This window comes from Eurosta solidaginis, chromosome 3 (assembly GCF_040869045.1).
Source record: "Eurosta solidaginis isolate ZX-2024a chromosome 3, ASM4086904v1, whole genome shotgun sequence".
In the NCBI taxonomy this organism is placed as follows: domain Eukaryota; kingdom Metazoa; phylum Arthropoda; class Insecta; order Diptera; family Tephritidae; genus Eurosta; species Eurosta solidaginis.
Genome location: NC_090321.1, coordinates 248,233,498 through 248,249,019, shown reverse-complemented (window position 1 = coordinate 248,249,019; position 15,522 = coordinate 248,233,498). Strand labels below are relative to the sequence as shown.

At 35.6% G+C, this 15,522-nt stretch overlaps 1 protein-coding gene across 5 annotated transcripts in view; it reads left to right on the top strand.

Moving 5' to 3' along the window:
- The window catches only part of LOC137245342 (uncharacterized), an 89,016-nt gene extending 76,429 nt beyond the window's left edge, over positions 1 to 12,587 (top strand). Inside the window, exons 8-9 of one of the 5 annotated variants that reach the window (XM_067775847.1) lie at positions 11,229 to 11,355; positions 11,640 to 12,587. In XM_067775847.1, coding sequence (XP_067631948.1) covers positions 11,229 to 11,355; positions 11,640 to 11,755 — 243 coding nt within the window. In that variant the 3' untranslated portion in view covers positions 11,756 to 12,587. Of the gene's footprint in view, positions 1 to 11,228; positions 11,356 to 11,639 lie in introns of those variants that run through there. The other 4 variants (XR_010951305.1, XR_010951304.1, XR_010951306.1 and 1 more) reach the window with 4 other exon arrangements.
- Positions 12,588 to 15,522: the final 2,935 nt, after the last annotated feature.

Sequence of the window (15,522 nt, the reverse complement as noted above, 5' to 3'; positions counted from 1 at the left end):
GTTTCTCAAGTGAAAGAGTTTCGCAAATTTTGAAAATTTGTCAATACAACTGAGAAATTTCTCTCCTTGTATTTCAAATATGTCCACGTGAATAATTTCACAAGGACGTGATGGGATAGGTGTGTTTTGTAATTCTGGTTTATTTGGATGTCTATCGTATTTGTTAATTTTACACGTCTCGCAGGACGAGACGTATTTCTTGATGATGCTGTTCATTTTTGGGAAGTAGTATTTCTCTAAGATTTGCTTTTTATTTTCGGTGGCGTTGCGATGAGCTCTTTTGTGCTCTGCCCACACTATCTCGCAAATCCTATCAGGATCTCCCAAATCCTCTACAATAGACTGAGTTACACGGATTTTATATTGCATAAAATTCTCTAGGTATACTTTTTGGAGCAGCCCTAGATTACCTTCTGGCATTTTAATGCCGTTGACAACATTCGGCCTAAGCTTCTCTTTGAGTACCCTAATAAGCTCCTCTTCAGTGATACCTTCTATCTTTAGGTAGTGTCTCGAGTAACCTGGATGAGGTTCTTCAAATATTTCTAGTCTGCCCCTAAATACAAGCTGGTTCCTAAATACGTTAAGGGGCACTTCAACGAACGGTATGAGGTCAGAATTGTCCTGTTCTGCACTGTGGATCGTATCATCGTCCTCGCTTTCAGAGTTCGCTGTTGATCCTGTGGTTGCGTTCCGACTGGCGGCTTCGGATGTTGATGTTGTGAGTGGGTTTGCTTGAGTTTTGAGTCTAGACAGAGCGTCAGCCACGACGTTAGATTTCCCTGGTTTGTAGATTATCTCGTAATTGTATTCCTCAATCCTAGCCTTCCAACGTTTTAGCTTGGTATTGTAATTACGATTGCTTAGAAAGAAAGTTAACGGTTGGTGGTCAGTAAATATACGTATCTTTTTAGCACCATAGAGGTAGTTCCGGAGGTTGTCCAAAGCCCATACGATAGCAAGCATTTCTTTTTCGTTTGTTGCGTATGCTTCTTCCGTAGTGGATAAACTCCGCGATATAAACGCTATGGGTTTGTCCTTGCCATCGTGGTCTTGTGATAGTACTGCACCAATAGCGAAATCGGAAGCGTCCGTCGTCAGGTTGAAGGATTTATCGAAGTTAGGGAAGGTCAAGACTTCGGAGGTCGTCAATATCTCCTTGAGATTCGCGAATGCTTCTTGGGCTTCATCGTTCAAGGTAATCGGCACCTTTTTCGATTGAGTTGCCCTTACTTGTGCATGTTCCCCTCGCGTAAGGTTGGTAAGTGGCTTTGCTATCTTCGCGTAATCGCAAATAAACTTCCTACAATATGAAGTTAGCCCTAGAAAGCTCTTGAGTTCTTTTAGGTTCGATGGAGGCAGCATGTTTTTAATGGAATTGACTTTCTTTGGGTCAGGGAGTATTCCTTCGGGAGTCACGATGTACCCCAAAAATTCCACACTTCTTTTCAGAAATTGCGTCTTTTCAAGGTTGACCTTAAGACCCGCAATCAAAATCCTGGCAAGGATAGTGTCGATGTCCCTTAAATATGTAGCTTCGTCTCTGCTGAAAATTATGATGTCGTCGATATATACGAAACAAATACGACCTATGTATTCTTTTAGCACGTCGTCTATCATGCGCTGGAAGATAGAGGGTGCATTTTTCAGACCGAAAGGAAGCCGCAAAAATTCATATTTTCCATTCATTGTGGAAAATGCGGTTTTTGCGATGTCGCTCTCCTTCATTGGGATTTGGTGGAATCCCGAAGTAAGGTCGAGTGTCGTGAAAAATTTCGCATTACCAAGACTCGCGATAGTGTCATTGATATCAGGGATAGGGTACGTATCGGGGATTGTTACGGCGTTTAGCCGCTTGAAGTCAATGACCATTCGATATTTGTTTTCTCCATCGGATTGAGATTTCTTTGGTACGATCCATATGGGTGAATTGTAGGGACTCTTGGAAGGACGAATGATGCCTTCTGATAGTAAGTCCCGGATTTGCTTTTCCACCTCCTCGCGCATATTAACGGGGTAGGGGTAGCTTTTTGTATAGATGGGGTTCTCGGTTACAGTTTTAATCTCTGCCTGGAGATTGGTGTGGATTTCCATGCTTCGGTCGACCGGTCCGAACAAAATTTCATATTTTTCTAGTATCTGGTATAGCTTATTTCTTCTAAAGTGGGTAATATTATTATCAAGGGGGATATTTGTACTGATACTATTCACCTGCTGCGCTTTTTTTCGTTTAAGAGGCAGCAGAATGTCTGGTTTTAAAATGAGAACATTCAGTTCCTGGTCTAAGACTACCTTGATTTCTGACAACGTATCGTCGCCTATTATTCCGTCGAACGATTTGAGGCCTCGGAGAACAAAAAAGGTGGTGAGTAGGTCTTTGCCTACAAATTTAAAGAAGTGTCCACATATTTTCCTGTCCACCTTTATAGTTCCACCAGCGGAGATTACATGAAACGGCTTTTCTACCGGTGAAGTATTTTGTGCTATTCGTTCACTTATATAATTTTTATTCGCCCCCGTATCCACTAAAAATTCTAGAATACCCAAATCTTGTGTAGCGTATTCTAAATACGGTACGCCGGACACGAGGCTCCCATGGTAAAATTTACCTGATCGCCTGTTGTTTGTTCGCTGTTGTTGTTGGTTGAGGTGCTCGGGCTCTCTTCTTCGTCTACTGGAATCAGATGGAATAATTTCTGTTGCTTACTCGGGGTTTTGTTTGCATATCCTTGGTAGCTTGTAGAACTTGCCCCCCTTTTTGTATTGTCGTATCTAGAGAATGTGCTGTTGCCTCTTTGTCGGCTCTGTGAAGATGGTTCGGCATCCATTCTTACTACCGTGTTGTTTCTCCAACTTGGGGTGGACTGATTGCTAAATTTCGTTTGACCTGAGCTTGGGTAAGAGGGCCGTTGCCCTGTTTGGTTGTTATCTCTCCAGCTGCGGCCCGAATTGTCTAAATTAGGATAATTTCTTCCATTGCGGGAAAAAAATTTTGGGGCTGAGGGTTGATAATTGTCATTTCTATTATCCCTGTGGACGGGTGGGCGGTAGATTGCATTCCTGCGATCCACATTCAAGATTTTGAGGCATGCAGAGTATGCCTCAGGTAGGGTTTTTAGGTTTTGGACAAGAAGCAGGGCAGGAAGATCTCCGTTTAGCCCTCTTATGAAGACGTCTAACGCCCTTCGGCGGTGAGCCTCGGCCAATGCCTCTATGGTTTCTCCGTGTACGTATTTGTCTATCTTTATTGTATTTATCATTAAAGAAAGCTGTTTCTGCACTTGAGCATAAAAATCGGACATCTTTTGCCGTCCTTGCGACATTAGTGTCAGTTGTTGCTCTAACGTTTCTATGTCCCTAATGTCTGCATAATGCAGAGAGAGGATTTCCTTTATCCTCCTCCAGTCCGAATCTAGGATATTGTGCGCCAGCAGCGCAGAATCTGCCGCGCCCCTAATCTTCCCTCTAATGTGCCTTAAGATAGCAGTGTATATTGGCTTATGCCGCACTATTTCATAATCACGTATAACTTGTTCGACGCTATGGACCCAGGAGCCGTAGTGCTCCCGTGATCCATCGAATACCTGTAATTCTTTTACACAGTCGGGTAACTTGGCGACCTCCGCCAGTTCACTCTCTGTCCGAGGACTCACTAATGGCTCTACTATTAGTTCTTCCCTGGTGTCCGAAGACTGCCTTCGCACTTCCCGCACTTGGGCTTCTAGCCTTTCCAAATTATCACTCAATCCAGACAAGGATTCATCGCTGTTCTTTGATTCTACACCTTTGAGTCGTTGGTCAATTTTTTTGAGTTGGGCTAGTATGGCGTTAATGGCGCCATTCTGTTCCGTAAGCGATTTCTTCACCTCGGCTGCGTCCATGGTTTTATCTCTGTGAAAAAATAAGAAAATAAATATACAGAAGGGATTAGTTTATACTCACAAGATCCAATATCTCATTGGAACTTTCTGGTTGAAACTTATTGAGATTTTTGTAAGGAAAAAATGTATTTATCTGTATTTTCCCTTTGCTAGTTCACTCTTTTTCACTTAGAACTTTTTCAACGTGTTGAAGATTTGTTTATTGTTTTTTACCCAGTTTTTTCTTTATCTGGGTTTTAGTTCACTTCCTCTTTCACTTAGAACAAGCACTTCGCACCGATTGCTCGGGCGCCACTTACGGTTCCCAGTATAGGAACCTTTAAAAAATTAAAGTTGTGACGAACCAGCAGTTCGCCAATGGTTAAATCAAACACAAGAATTCAATTGAATTTCGCAAGACAAATTTATTGTGCACTGGTGGCACTCACTATCATAACTAACTCTAAACATAATTACTTCTTCCCATGAAACCTTTAACTCTACGCTACTTATGTTAACGTTGCAGATCCCACCACCATCAAATATTTCGCAATCGATGAGTTATGTGTGCACGTCAATATTGCCTATGCTGCATTTCTCACGCGTTGTTGATCGTGTTGTGTTACCATTCGCTTGCGCGTGGACTACGTCAGCGAAAGTTCTATATTGGCCAACAAACTCACATGCACGGCAACGTGAGTAAAGGGTGCGCCATTGGGGGTATTAGGAATATGGGTGTGATAACTTATATATATATATCAAAAAATTTGGCAGTTTTGATTCGAATTTTTGATAAAGAGTGCATTGATTTCTAGATTTGATACATTTATCCGATAGTAGCACGGAGGGTATTTTTAATGTCATTATTGAATCTTTGAAAGACCATTCAATACCACTTGAAAAAATGATTGGTTTCACTGCCGACAATTGCTCGGTTATAATGGGAGCAAAAAGTGGAGTGAAAGCAAGGCTGACGCAAGTTGTTCCAAATCTGCATGTTAATGGATGTGTTTGCCACTTTTTAAATTTAGCTTCAACGGCCGCTTGTGATGTATTTCCCAACAAAATTGATACATTTTTAAAAGACGTAAACTATCATTTTTGTAACAGCTATCATTTCTAGACAAGCAGTCTTAGATAGAATGCTTGAGCAATGGGATGCCCTCAAGTATTATTTTAATCTTTACGTATTTGAAAATAAAAGCAGTAATCCAAATACTAATCTTATATCTGAAATTCAAAGTCTTATTTATAAAGTATATTTTACATTTCTTTCTTATATTTTAAATGAATTAAATAATGTGAATATAAAAATGCAGTCTGAAGATATTCGCACACATTGACTTATTACCAAATTCAAAATTTTATAAAAAAAAATCTTATTTAGACTCCAGTTCTATTTGGATGTTAAATATTGATTCAGACGAAAATCACTTAACCCCAGACGTATTTACTGCGGTGTTAATGTGAATATTGTTCTATCAAACGACCTATTCGAAAAAGATGACGTACACATATTTAAGAGCTGTGCTTAACAATTTTTGATACAATTTTGTAGTAATTTATTAAAGAAAGTAAATTTGAATGATAAAACTTTGTTGTGGGCTGCAAAGCTTTCACCAGAAAGTATTTTAAGCGGTGAAACAAATAGTATTGTGCATTTAGTTATGGACTTGCTTCCGAAATCTGCATTTGATAAAATAGAGAAAATTAATTCTGAATTTAAATACATTCAGCTTTTGGGAAGAATTAAGATCAGTTAAAAATAAATTAAATGCGCAAATGTTTTCCAATATTTATAGAATATCTGTGAGTTAAGCTGGCTCGAGGTCAGGTGTAATAACACACTAGAAGTTCTTGTATAACAGATATATTTCGATTACCTTCAAAATGACAATATTAGAATTCTAACATCTGACAAAGGCAATAAAACAGTAGCAATGGAAATTAACGATTACAACAATAAAATGAACGATATACTTAACAACTTGACCATGTACAGAGTACAAAGGCAAGATCCTACGTCTAGACTTCAAACTAAAAATAATCTTTTAGTTGACGGATTGTTTAAAATGGGACTTATTTCAAAGCCTGAGAGGAACAAGATGATTACAACAACGGCATTACCACCGAGGATTTACGGGCTACCTAAAATTCATAAAGAAGGTACACCTCTCAGGCCCATATGTTCAACTATAACATCGCCATCCTACGGCCTTTGTACATATATTTCAAACATTTTAAAGAAATTAACATTAAATTCGAGCTACAACGTAAAAAATACCATTAATTTTAAAGAAAAGATAAACAATACATTTATTTGTGACGATGAAAAACTTATTTCCTTCGATGTTGTATCACTGTTCCCTAGCATACCCACACAACTTGCACTTGACGTAATAAGAGAAAAATGGACAATAATAGAAGAGTACACTAAAATACCTAGAAAAATGTTTATGGAAATAGTAAAGTTCTGCATTGAGGAAAATAGATATTTTAAATTTAATGACAAGATATATACTCAACTCCAAGGATTACCAATGGGATCACCGACCTCACCTATCATAGCAGACATATTAATGGAAAAGTTGTTGGAAAATAGCATTGAAAAGCTAATACAAAAGCCAAGATCTGTAGCAAAATATGTTGATGACATTTTTGCGATAGTAAAAGAAACCGAGGTACAAAACACACTTGACGTATTAAGCTCCTTTGATCGACACATAAAATTTACTATGGAATTCGAAGAAGATGGAAAATTACCATACCTGGACTCACTTGTAATAAGAGAAGGCAATAAAATTAAATTGAAGTGGTATAAGAAATCAATATCATCAGGACGCATCATCAATTTAACTCCAAACACCCAAAGACGATGATTATCAATACAGCAACGGGCTGTATAAGACGAATGCTACAAATATCGGACGACACTTACCACAAAGAAACTATAGAAGAAATTAAATTACTATTAAGAAGTAATGATTTTCCAGAGAATATTGTAAAAAGTTTAATAAGAAGAACGGGATCAACAAACCGAGATATTATACCAAAAACCCCAAAAACATTTAAATCTGTTATTTACGTACCTGGTTTATCAGAGCGACTTGCCAAATCAGATTGCTATAATAGCGAAGAAACAAAAATTGGCCATAAACCAATAAACACTCTAAAACATATTTTCAATAAAACAAAATCAAAAATACCAAACCGAAAAAAGCGATGTTGTATACAAAATTCCTTGCAAAGGTAATGATAAAGAATCGTGCAATAAGATTTATGTGGGCACAAGCAAAGCAAAATTAAAAACTCAACTGTCACAACACAAATCTGATTACAAACAATGTTATTCTACTAAGAACCATAAAACAGCTCTCATGTCCCACTGTGCCAGCAGTTATCACAGTCCGAACTTCGACGACGCTTCAGTTATTGAGAAAGAAGATAAATGGAGGAAGAGGTACACATTAGAAATGTTACATATCGTTAACACACCTTCAAACATACGAATTAACTACAAAACAGATATTGATAATACTGCACAGTCGTACAGACACTTGTTGACAAAAAATAAACAGTATAATACTCCACGTCAGACAGTGAAAAAGTGAAATAAATGTATGTAATTAGAAAAATTATTGTTATTTGTGGTATATTGTTTGATTATAATTTTCATGTTGTTTTTTATTGTTAATAGTTAACCTGAGGACGATTACCGAAGGTAATCGAAATATATCGGTTATACAAGAACTTCTAGTGTTTTATTACACCTGACCTCGAGCCAGCTTAACTCACAGATACATTATTAAAGGTCACTAAATTAACTTAATATTTATAGAATAGTTCAAGGCATATTGTCGATTCCACATTCATCTAGAAACGTAGAAAGGATATTTTCTATTTAAAATTTAATTAAAACTAAGTGCAGAAATAGACTTCAAATAACCCAGTTTCGAATTTCTAGAGGCTTGATGAAATGAACTAACAGTAATTGTCATAATATAGATACGAAAAAAAATCTTTATGTCAACTGAGGTATTTAAAGAACTAAAAGCAGAAGAACTGTTAATGTTGTGATTGAAACATGAGCTATTAGTATAGATGTAGGCGACAATTTGACAACTTTTATACCTGAGTCTAAATCTTTTGTACCTAAAATGTTTTTATGCAATGTTTTTCATTGAATGCAGCTATTATTTTTGTTTTTTAATATTAATTTTATGGTCCTTACTGGTACTCAATAAAGAAATGTTTTTATATATGCACATAATTTTACGCTTCAATCGATAAACTTCTTTTATTATTTTTAATGGAAAAGTATTTCTTCATAAATCATATTTCCCTGTTATACTACCTTTAATTTGTGTTAGAAAGTTTCCTGACTAAAAACAGTTTTTGGATAAAGAAGCAGAATATAGCTCTAGTTTGGTTCAAATTCACATCCGAAGACTTTTGTTCAAATTCACATTCGAAGACTTTTGCTACATTTTTGGATGATTTGGTACATTTTTTTTTCCTCGTTTGGTACAAAATGAAAAAATCCATTTATCATCCCTGTTATGCCTATGTGTTAATATGGCTCAAAAATATGCGCTGTTTTTTGCTGTATAGATGTATGCGTGGCTGTTTTCTCTTTCAACGGCATAGTGACATACCGAAACTGCTAATATTCGCCACAATGTCAATACAATGATGTATATTGGAACGATTTTCCGTCATCCCTTGTCAAATTTGGTTTTGAGACAAACCGGTTTCGGCGTTGTGCCATCAACAGTGTCGATTTTAGTTCTGATCTGTTGTTGTCATTTGTCCTGTATTTATAGTTCGTAGGTATATGAGCAGGTATTGTCAAATTGATGCTTGGGTATATTTAGTTATGTGTATGTGCTGTGTGTTCGTTCAGAACCGAGGGTGGTTTACTAATCGATTTGTGTGGCTGACTGGGGTAGGTAGAAATCTGTGATTTTAGTCGTTTGACCTTCTTTGTCGGTTTTTTGTTTTGGTGTGTTAATTGTTTTGTGTTTATTTGTTGTTGTGCGTTTGTCTGTTGTACCTGTGTGATTAAGTTGTTTCCTGTAAACAAGTTTTAAAGGCTCGAATATTGTGTCAGAAATGGTGTTTATCTGTTCGTTTATTATTCTACCGTCGAATGTTTTCTGTTTGTAGATTTCCATGTTTTCGAGTACGTTGAGACGTCGGCCCTTTTCTTGTATGTGAAGAACCCTAACTGTTTTATTGATGTTTGCTGGGGAACATTCATTCTCGACCATGTGATTCGCGAAGTTAGACTCGGGTATAATGTTTGGATTCCGTATTTTTTTGTTGTAATCTCTAATATGTTCTCTGAACCTCGTTCTTATTTGCCGTCCTGTTTGTCCTATGTAACTATGCTGGCATCCGCAGGTAAGCTTGTATACGCCGTGGCTGCTAAACGGATCCTCTGAGTTAATGTTAGTTCTTAGTTTTCGCCCTAGATTGTTCGATGTTTTGAATGCTGTGTTAATGTTATATTTTTTAAAGAAATTTGCCAATTTATATGTTGCTTTTCCAGTATATGTCATAGTCGTCCAGCTATTATTTTCTTTTTCATTATTTCTTTTTGGTTCTCCATTTGTTCTTCTGAGCTTATCTACTAGTGCTTTTTTATATCCGTTGTTTGCAGCGATATTATATATGACCTCAAGTTCTCTCTTATATGCCTCTTGTGTAAGAGGTGTTCTTTCAAGTCTATGTACCAAGTGCCTTAATGCTGCATTTTTATGATGTTGAGGGTGATTTGAGGTATTGTGTATTATTGTGTCGGTGGCCGTTGACTTTCTATATATGTCATAGTTAAATCTTTTGGCTTCTTTATCAATATTTATCGTGAGGTCTAGATAGTTGATTCCTCCGTCTTTTTCGGTTTCCATTGTAAATTTTATATTGCCGTGCTGTTTGTTGAGGTACTCCAGTACGAGCTCTTCGTTATTAGTAGTTATTTTATTATTAAGCTCAGAAGGACAAATGGAGAACCAAAAAGAAATAATGAAAAAGAAAATAATAGCTGGACGACTCTGACATATACTGGAAAAGCAACATATAAATTGGCAAATTTCTTTAAAAAATATAACATTAACACAGCATTCAAAACATCGAACAATCTAGGGCGAAAACTAAGAACTAACATTAACTCAGAGGATCCGTTTAGCAGCCACGGCGTATACAAGCTTACCTGCGGATGCCAGCATAGTTACATAGGACAAACAGGACGGCAAATAAGAACGAGGTTCAGAGAACATATTAGAGATTACAACAAAAAAATACGGAATCCAAACATTATACCCGAGTCTAACTTCGCGAATCACATGGTCGAGAATGAATGTTCCCCAGCAAACATCAATAAAACAGTTAGGGTTCTTCACATACAAGAAAAGGGCCGACGTCTCAACGTACTCGAAAACATGGAAATCTACAAACAGAAAACATTCGACGGTAGAATAATAAACGAACAGATAAACACCATTTCTGACACAATATTCGAGCCTTTAAAACTTGTTTACAGGAAACAACTTAATCACACAGGTACAACAGACAAACGCACAACAACAAATAAACACAAAACAATTAACACACCAAAACAAAAAACCGACAAAGAAGGTCAAACGACTAAAATCACAGATTTCTACCTACCCCAGTCAGCCACACAAATCGATTAGTAAACCACCCTCGGTTCTGAACGAGCACACAGCACATACACATAACTAAATATACCCAAGCATCAATTTGACAATACCTGCTCATATACCTACGAACTATAAATACAGGACAAATGACAACAACAGATCAGAACGAAAATCGACACTGATGATGGCACAACGCCGAAACCGGTTTGTCTCAAAACCAAATTTGACAAGGGATGACGGAAAATCGTTCCAATATACATCATTTATCCACCCTGTCGGAAAATCAACCAAACAAGATAAGTCAATACAATGCTTAGTATTAATTGAGTTAATAAATGTTAGAGCGCGTTTATTTACTGATTTACCAGCATTCCCTTGATTGATAAAATTAATTAATTTAATTGTCATCAACTGGAAACGACTGAAGAATTGGTTTTGATGTTAGCGCCATGGTAAACTATTGTTCGAACTACGTTAAAAAATTTCGTTCTCGGCTCATTTTGACCTCCGAAAGTTATATCAACCGCGTGTAGTGTAAAAAAAAAACGAATATGAAAATGTACACTCAGGCAGCCAAAGGGTTAAACATTTCAAGCTAAATTTCACACAAGAATAAAGAACTACACTGAAACTCAAATTTTTAAGTGAATGAAAATTTCGTATGTATTTATAACGATTTTTAAAGTAGCTAAATTTGTAATTTTAGGGCAGTAAATTTGTTGCCCTTGCCGACTATACGGCTATGGGTCATTCGGAGGTCTCGATGCGAGAAGGTGGTACTGTTGAATTATTAAAAGTTGGATGTGCTGGATGGTGGTTTGTGCGTGATTTAGGTAATTTAATTGTATATATTATTTGCACATTTGCATTTATATACATTTACTTCAATTAAGTATGCTAAAGCATGTATAGAGATGTATATATAGTTAATATAGCTGTATATAAGCTTTCGAATTAAACAATTGCATCCCTAGAACTGTAAAATAAATATATAGTACATATGTTTAAAATTTATCAGAACAGCTTTTAATGACATTTATACTAACTCTTAATATTATTCTTTTCTCACTTATCTCCCACCCACCTTGCATATCGACCGATTTTTTACAACGTACAGAAGCCAATACAGAGGGTTGGACGCCCGCGGCATATTTGGAACCGCTCAATCGAAAATCTTCTCGAAGCTCGAGCCGCAATCAGGAACGCATAAATTTAACAAAATATATCGAGTAAGGAAAGCAGAGAGAAAAACAAAAATGATAAAGTGAAGCATGTGTTGGCCTTTTTTGTAAATTTTTTGCAGAAATTTCAAATTAAATAATGTTATATACATAAATACAAATATCTACATACATACATATATACAAATAAAATTTAACACAAATATATAATGAATGAAACAGAAACAGGAAATCAATTGATATTAAACCAAAACAAAACTCTTAATAAACAATTTGCTACAAATCTTTACTCTATTGAAAAAAAAAACAACAAAAACTTTTTGAGAGTCAAAAAAAAATATTAAAAATTTTGAAAAAACATTTTGAAAAAAAAAAAATATCGAAAATATAAAAGGGCTTAAAAATTGCAAATCAAGTTTAGAGCAGAAGCTTCAAAAATTTATAAAAATTAATATTAAAAAAAAAAAAACAAATAATATCAATTTATGCTAGTACTTATATATATAAGTTAAATTTTAGGCGTATTTTAGGATAACATAAATATTGAAATTTTTTTTTTAAATATAAGTTGCGTATTTTCAACCGAATTTCGAAAATGTTACGTTTACTGCGTTGTTACACAATTGAAAAATGTTGTTTTTACATCTAGTCTTATAACTTATGCAATAAGTACATATATACATACATATTTTATTTGAGTACACTGTAAAAAATGCAGTTGTTCGTAGCAAATTAAATATTTTATTTCTCTAATAAGTTTTTAGTTATTATATTATTATTACGAATTAAGTTGAATAAGAAATTAGTATCGAAATATGTTGAAAAATAATGTTATTAATTAAAAACTTCTAAAATTGAAATACATACAAAATAAAAAACGAAAATGCGAAATTTTTATTTTATTTTCGACCAGGCGCCTTTCACAGGTAGGTGTGTGATGTTAATGTACATTATGGTGGTCTTTAAATATCAAATATCTGTCTCCTACTCCCTTGAAACGGTAATTTTATAGTCAAAGGTATTAGGAAGGAAAGGTCGGGGTATACTTTTATAATTTTTTAATTTGGCCGAAAATATACAAAACAACAGGGACCCATTTAAATAGTTATCTTTGTTTTTCCTTAATAGAAAAAGTCCGTGTTAAAAAATTCCCTCCGGGGATCCGGGGGATCCCCATAGCATTTTTATGACGAATCATGCATCCTTTATATTTTTCGGGCTTCTTTCAAAATTTTATAAGTCCGAAAATAAAAGTTATATTGGGACTTTTATTTTTTAAGGTCGAATAAAATTCAGCCCCAATAACTATGGAACGGATCATCTAAATGAACGACGACTTCAAAATTTTTCTTAGGTTAGGTTAGGAGAAGTGGCTGCCCGAAGGCACACTTATGGCAGTGATATAACGCCCATTACGATATCACAAAAATACACCATTACGTTTCCTCTTCGAACCATTTTGAGTCCTGATGCAAATTTTTAGGTCCTTGACGTCATGCTCCACAACCTGGCTCAGACTATCTAGAAATGGCTCAGTGCCGGGCAGTTGCAGATGAGGTGAACCACCATTTCCTCTTCCTCATCATTTTTACAACTCCTGCAGCATCGACGATAAGGCGCTCCTAACCTTTCCAGAAATACACTCGGAGAGCTTGCCAAACACTACCGAGGGGCGACCCCGCTTAGAAAAATTTTCTTCTATTTGAAAAATCTGTTTATAAAATGTTGATGTTGCTTTCCCATGGGCGTGAGCCCGGAATCTTCGGTGTGATAGGCGGAGCACGCTACCATAACACCACGGCCAAAAGCATCAAATGAAATTTCGAAAGCGTAATTGTAAGTGAGAATAGTCAGTTGTAGATGAGAATAGACAATTTTAAATACGAAAGTGTCATATGGAAGTGAGATTATCCAATTGTAAATGAGAAAGCGTCAAATTATTTATTATTTTATTACATTCCAAAAACTTGTAAATTTCACGAATGACAACTATCAGTTAGTTTACTTAAATGTCCACTTACTCCCCTAATCGCCATCTGTTGGTAAGTAGTTAAATGGTTAGATGTCGTTTTCAAATTGAACATATGCCTCTAGTGTTCAACGGTAGCAAATTACCATGGTGAGGTATATTTTTGCTATGGTGAGAAATCTTTCTAATAGTAATCTGTGAGAAATTGCAATTATTCATTTCATATTTGCCAAAAATATGCATATAAATATATTTTGCTAGAATTTGCCACGGTGCCTTGATATTGCATTTCAATTTTATTAGCGTCTGTGAAATTAAGAAAATTAATTCGAATGTGTAAGATTTTTTTACGAAGATTTTTAACTTTAATATTCTCCTTTAAAGCTTTAATAGAATATGAGTAAGTAAAGTACTATTTCGTCTAACTACCCCAACCTCAAATGGAAACCCTACTCAAAAATGTCCCTGTTGTAATGCGGAGTGAAAAACCTTTCGTTTGATACCCATATCGACATATCTAAATCAATATTTTTTTTTAATTTCGAATAGGTAGCAACCCTAAATGGCAAGCCTACTCAAAAATTTCCCTATTGTAATGCGGAGTGAAATACCTTTCGTTTGATACCTATATCGACATATCTCATGCAGTTTTTTTTTAATTTCGAATAGGTGGCAACCCTAAATGGCAACCCTACTCAAAGATGTCCCTATTGTAATGCGGAGTGAAATACCTTTCGTTCGATAGACATATCGGCATATCTCAACCAATTTTTTTTTTATTTCGAATAGGTGGCAACCCTAAATGGCAACTCTACTCAAAAATGTCCCTATTATAATGCGGAGTGAAATACCTTTCGTTTGATACCCATATCGGCATATCTCATGCAATTTTTTTTTTTAATTTCGAATAGGTGGAAACCTTGTGAAACATTCCAAGAGGCAATGTCTAGGTAGAAAGTCTTAGAAGGTGATCCATTAACTCTGTGCCAAATTCCATTTAAATCGGTTGAGCCGTTCCCGAGATCGTTCGGCTATACAAACATACAAACATACAAGAATTGCTCGTTTAAAGCTGTAAGATTTTCCGTCATCCCTTGTCAAATTTCGTTTTGAGACAAACCGGTTTTGGCGTTGTGCAATCATCAGTGTCGATTTTCGTTCGCATTTACATTTGACGCTTTGTCATTACCAACCGCTTATTCTCAAATACAAATTACAGTTTTGCATTTTCTTTTGACGCTCTACTATTTACGAATTACTATTCTCATACCGAAGTGACGCTTTCGCATTTACAATTTACTATTCTCATTTTCATATGACGTATTCTTATTTACATTTGACGCTCCGTAATTTACAATTGAATAATCTAATTTACAATTTACAAATGTTATGTCCAACTAACGCTTTCTCATTTACAAGTATTTTTTCTTATTTTCATATGACGGTTTCTCATTTACAATTGATTATTCTTATTTCCAAGTTACGCTTTCTCATTTACAACTGGAAATGGTGTATATACCTAAAGTGCCAAATAACTAGATTTTCTCCAGTTATAAAATAGACAGTTTGGATTTTTATATTTCATATTTTACAATTTGAGAAATAGGTCACCTACATAAAAAACTACTCCCAGTGTTAAGAAGCATCGACTATGAGTATACCTTTTCTTCCCATCGGTTCGGAACTATAGAAAAAGGGGTTAATATTAAATAATATTAAAAGCAACATGTAGGATTTCGGTCCTGTTCGGAGATAACGAAATAGTACCAAGAAAATAACTAGATCCAAACTGTACATTTCTACGCTAATTCTGAACTATGGAAAAGGTGCCAAAAGAGCGCGCGAGTCCT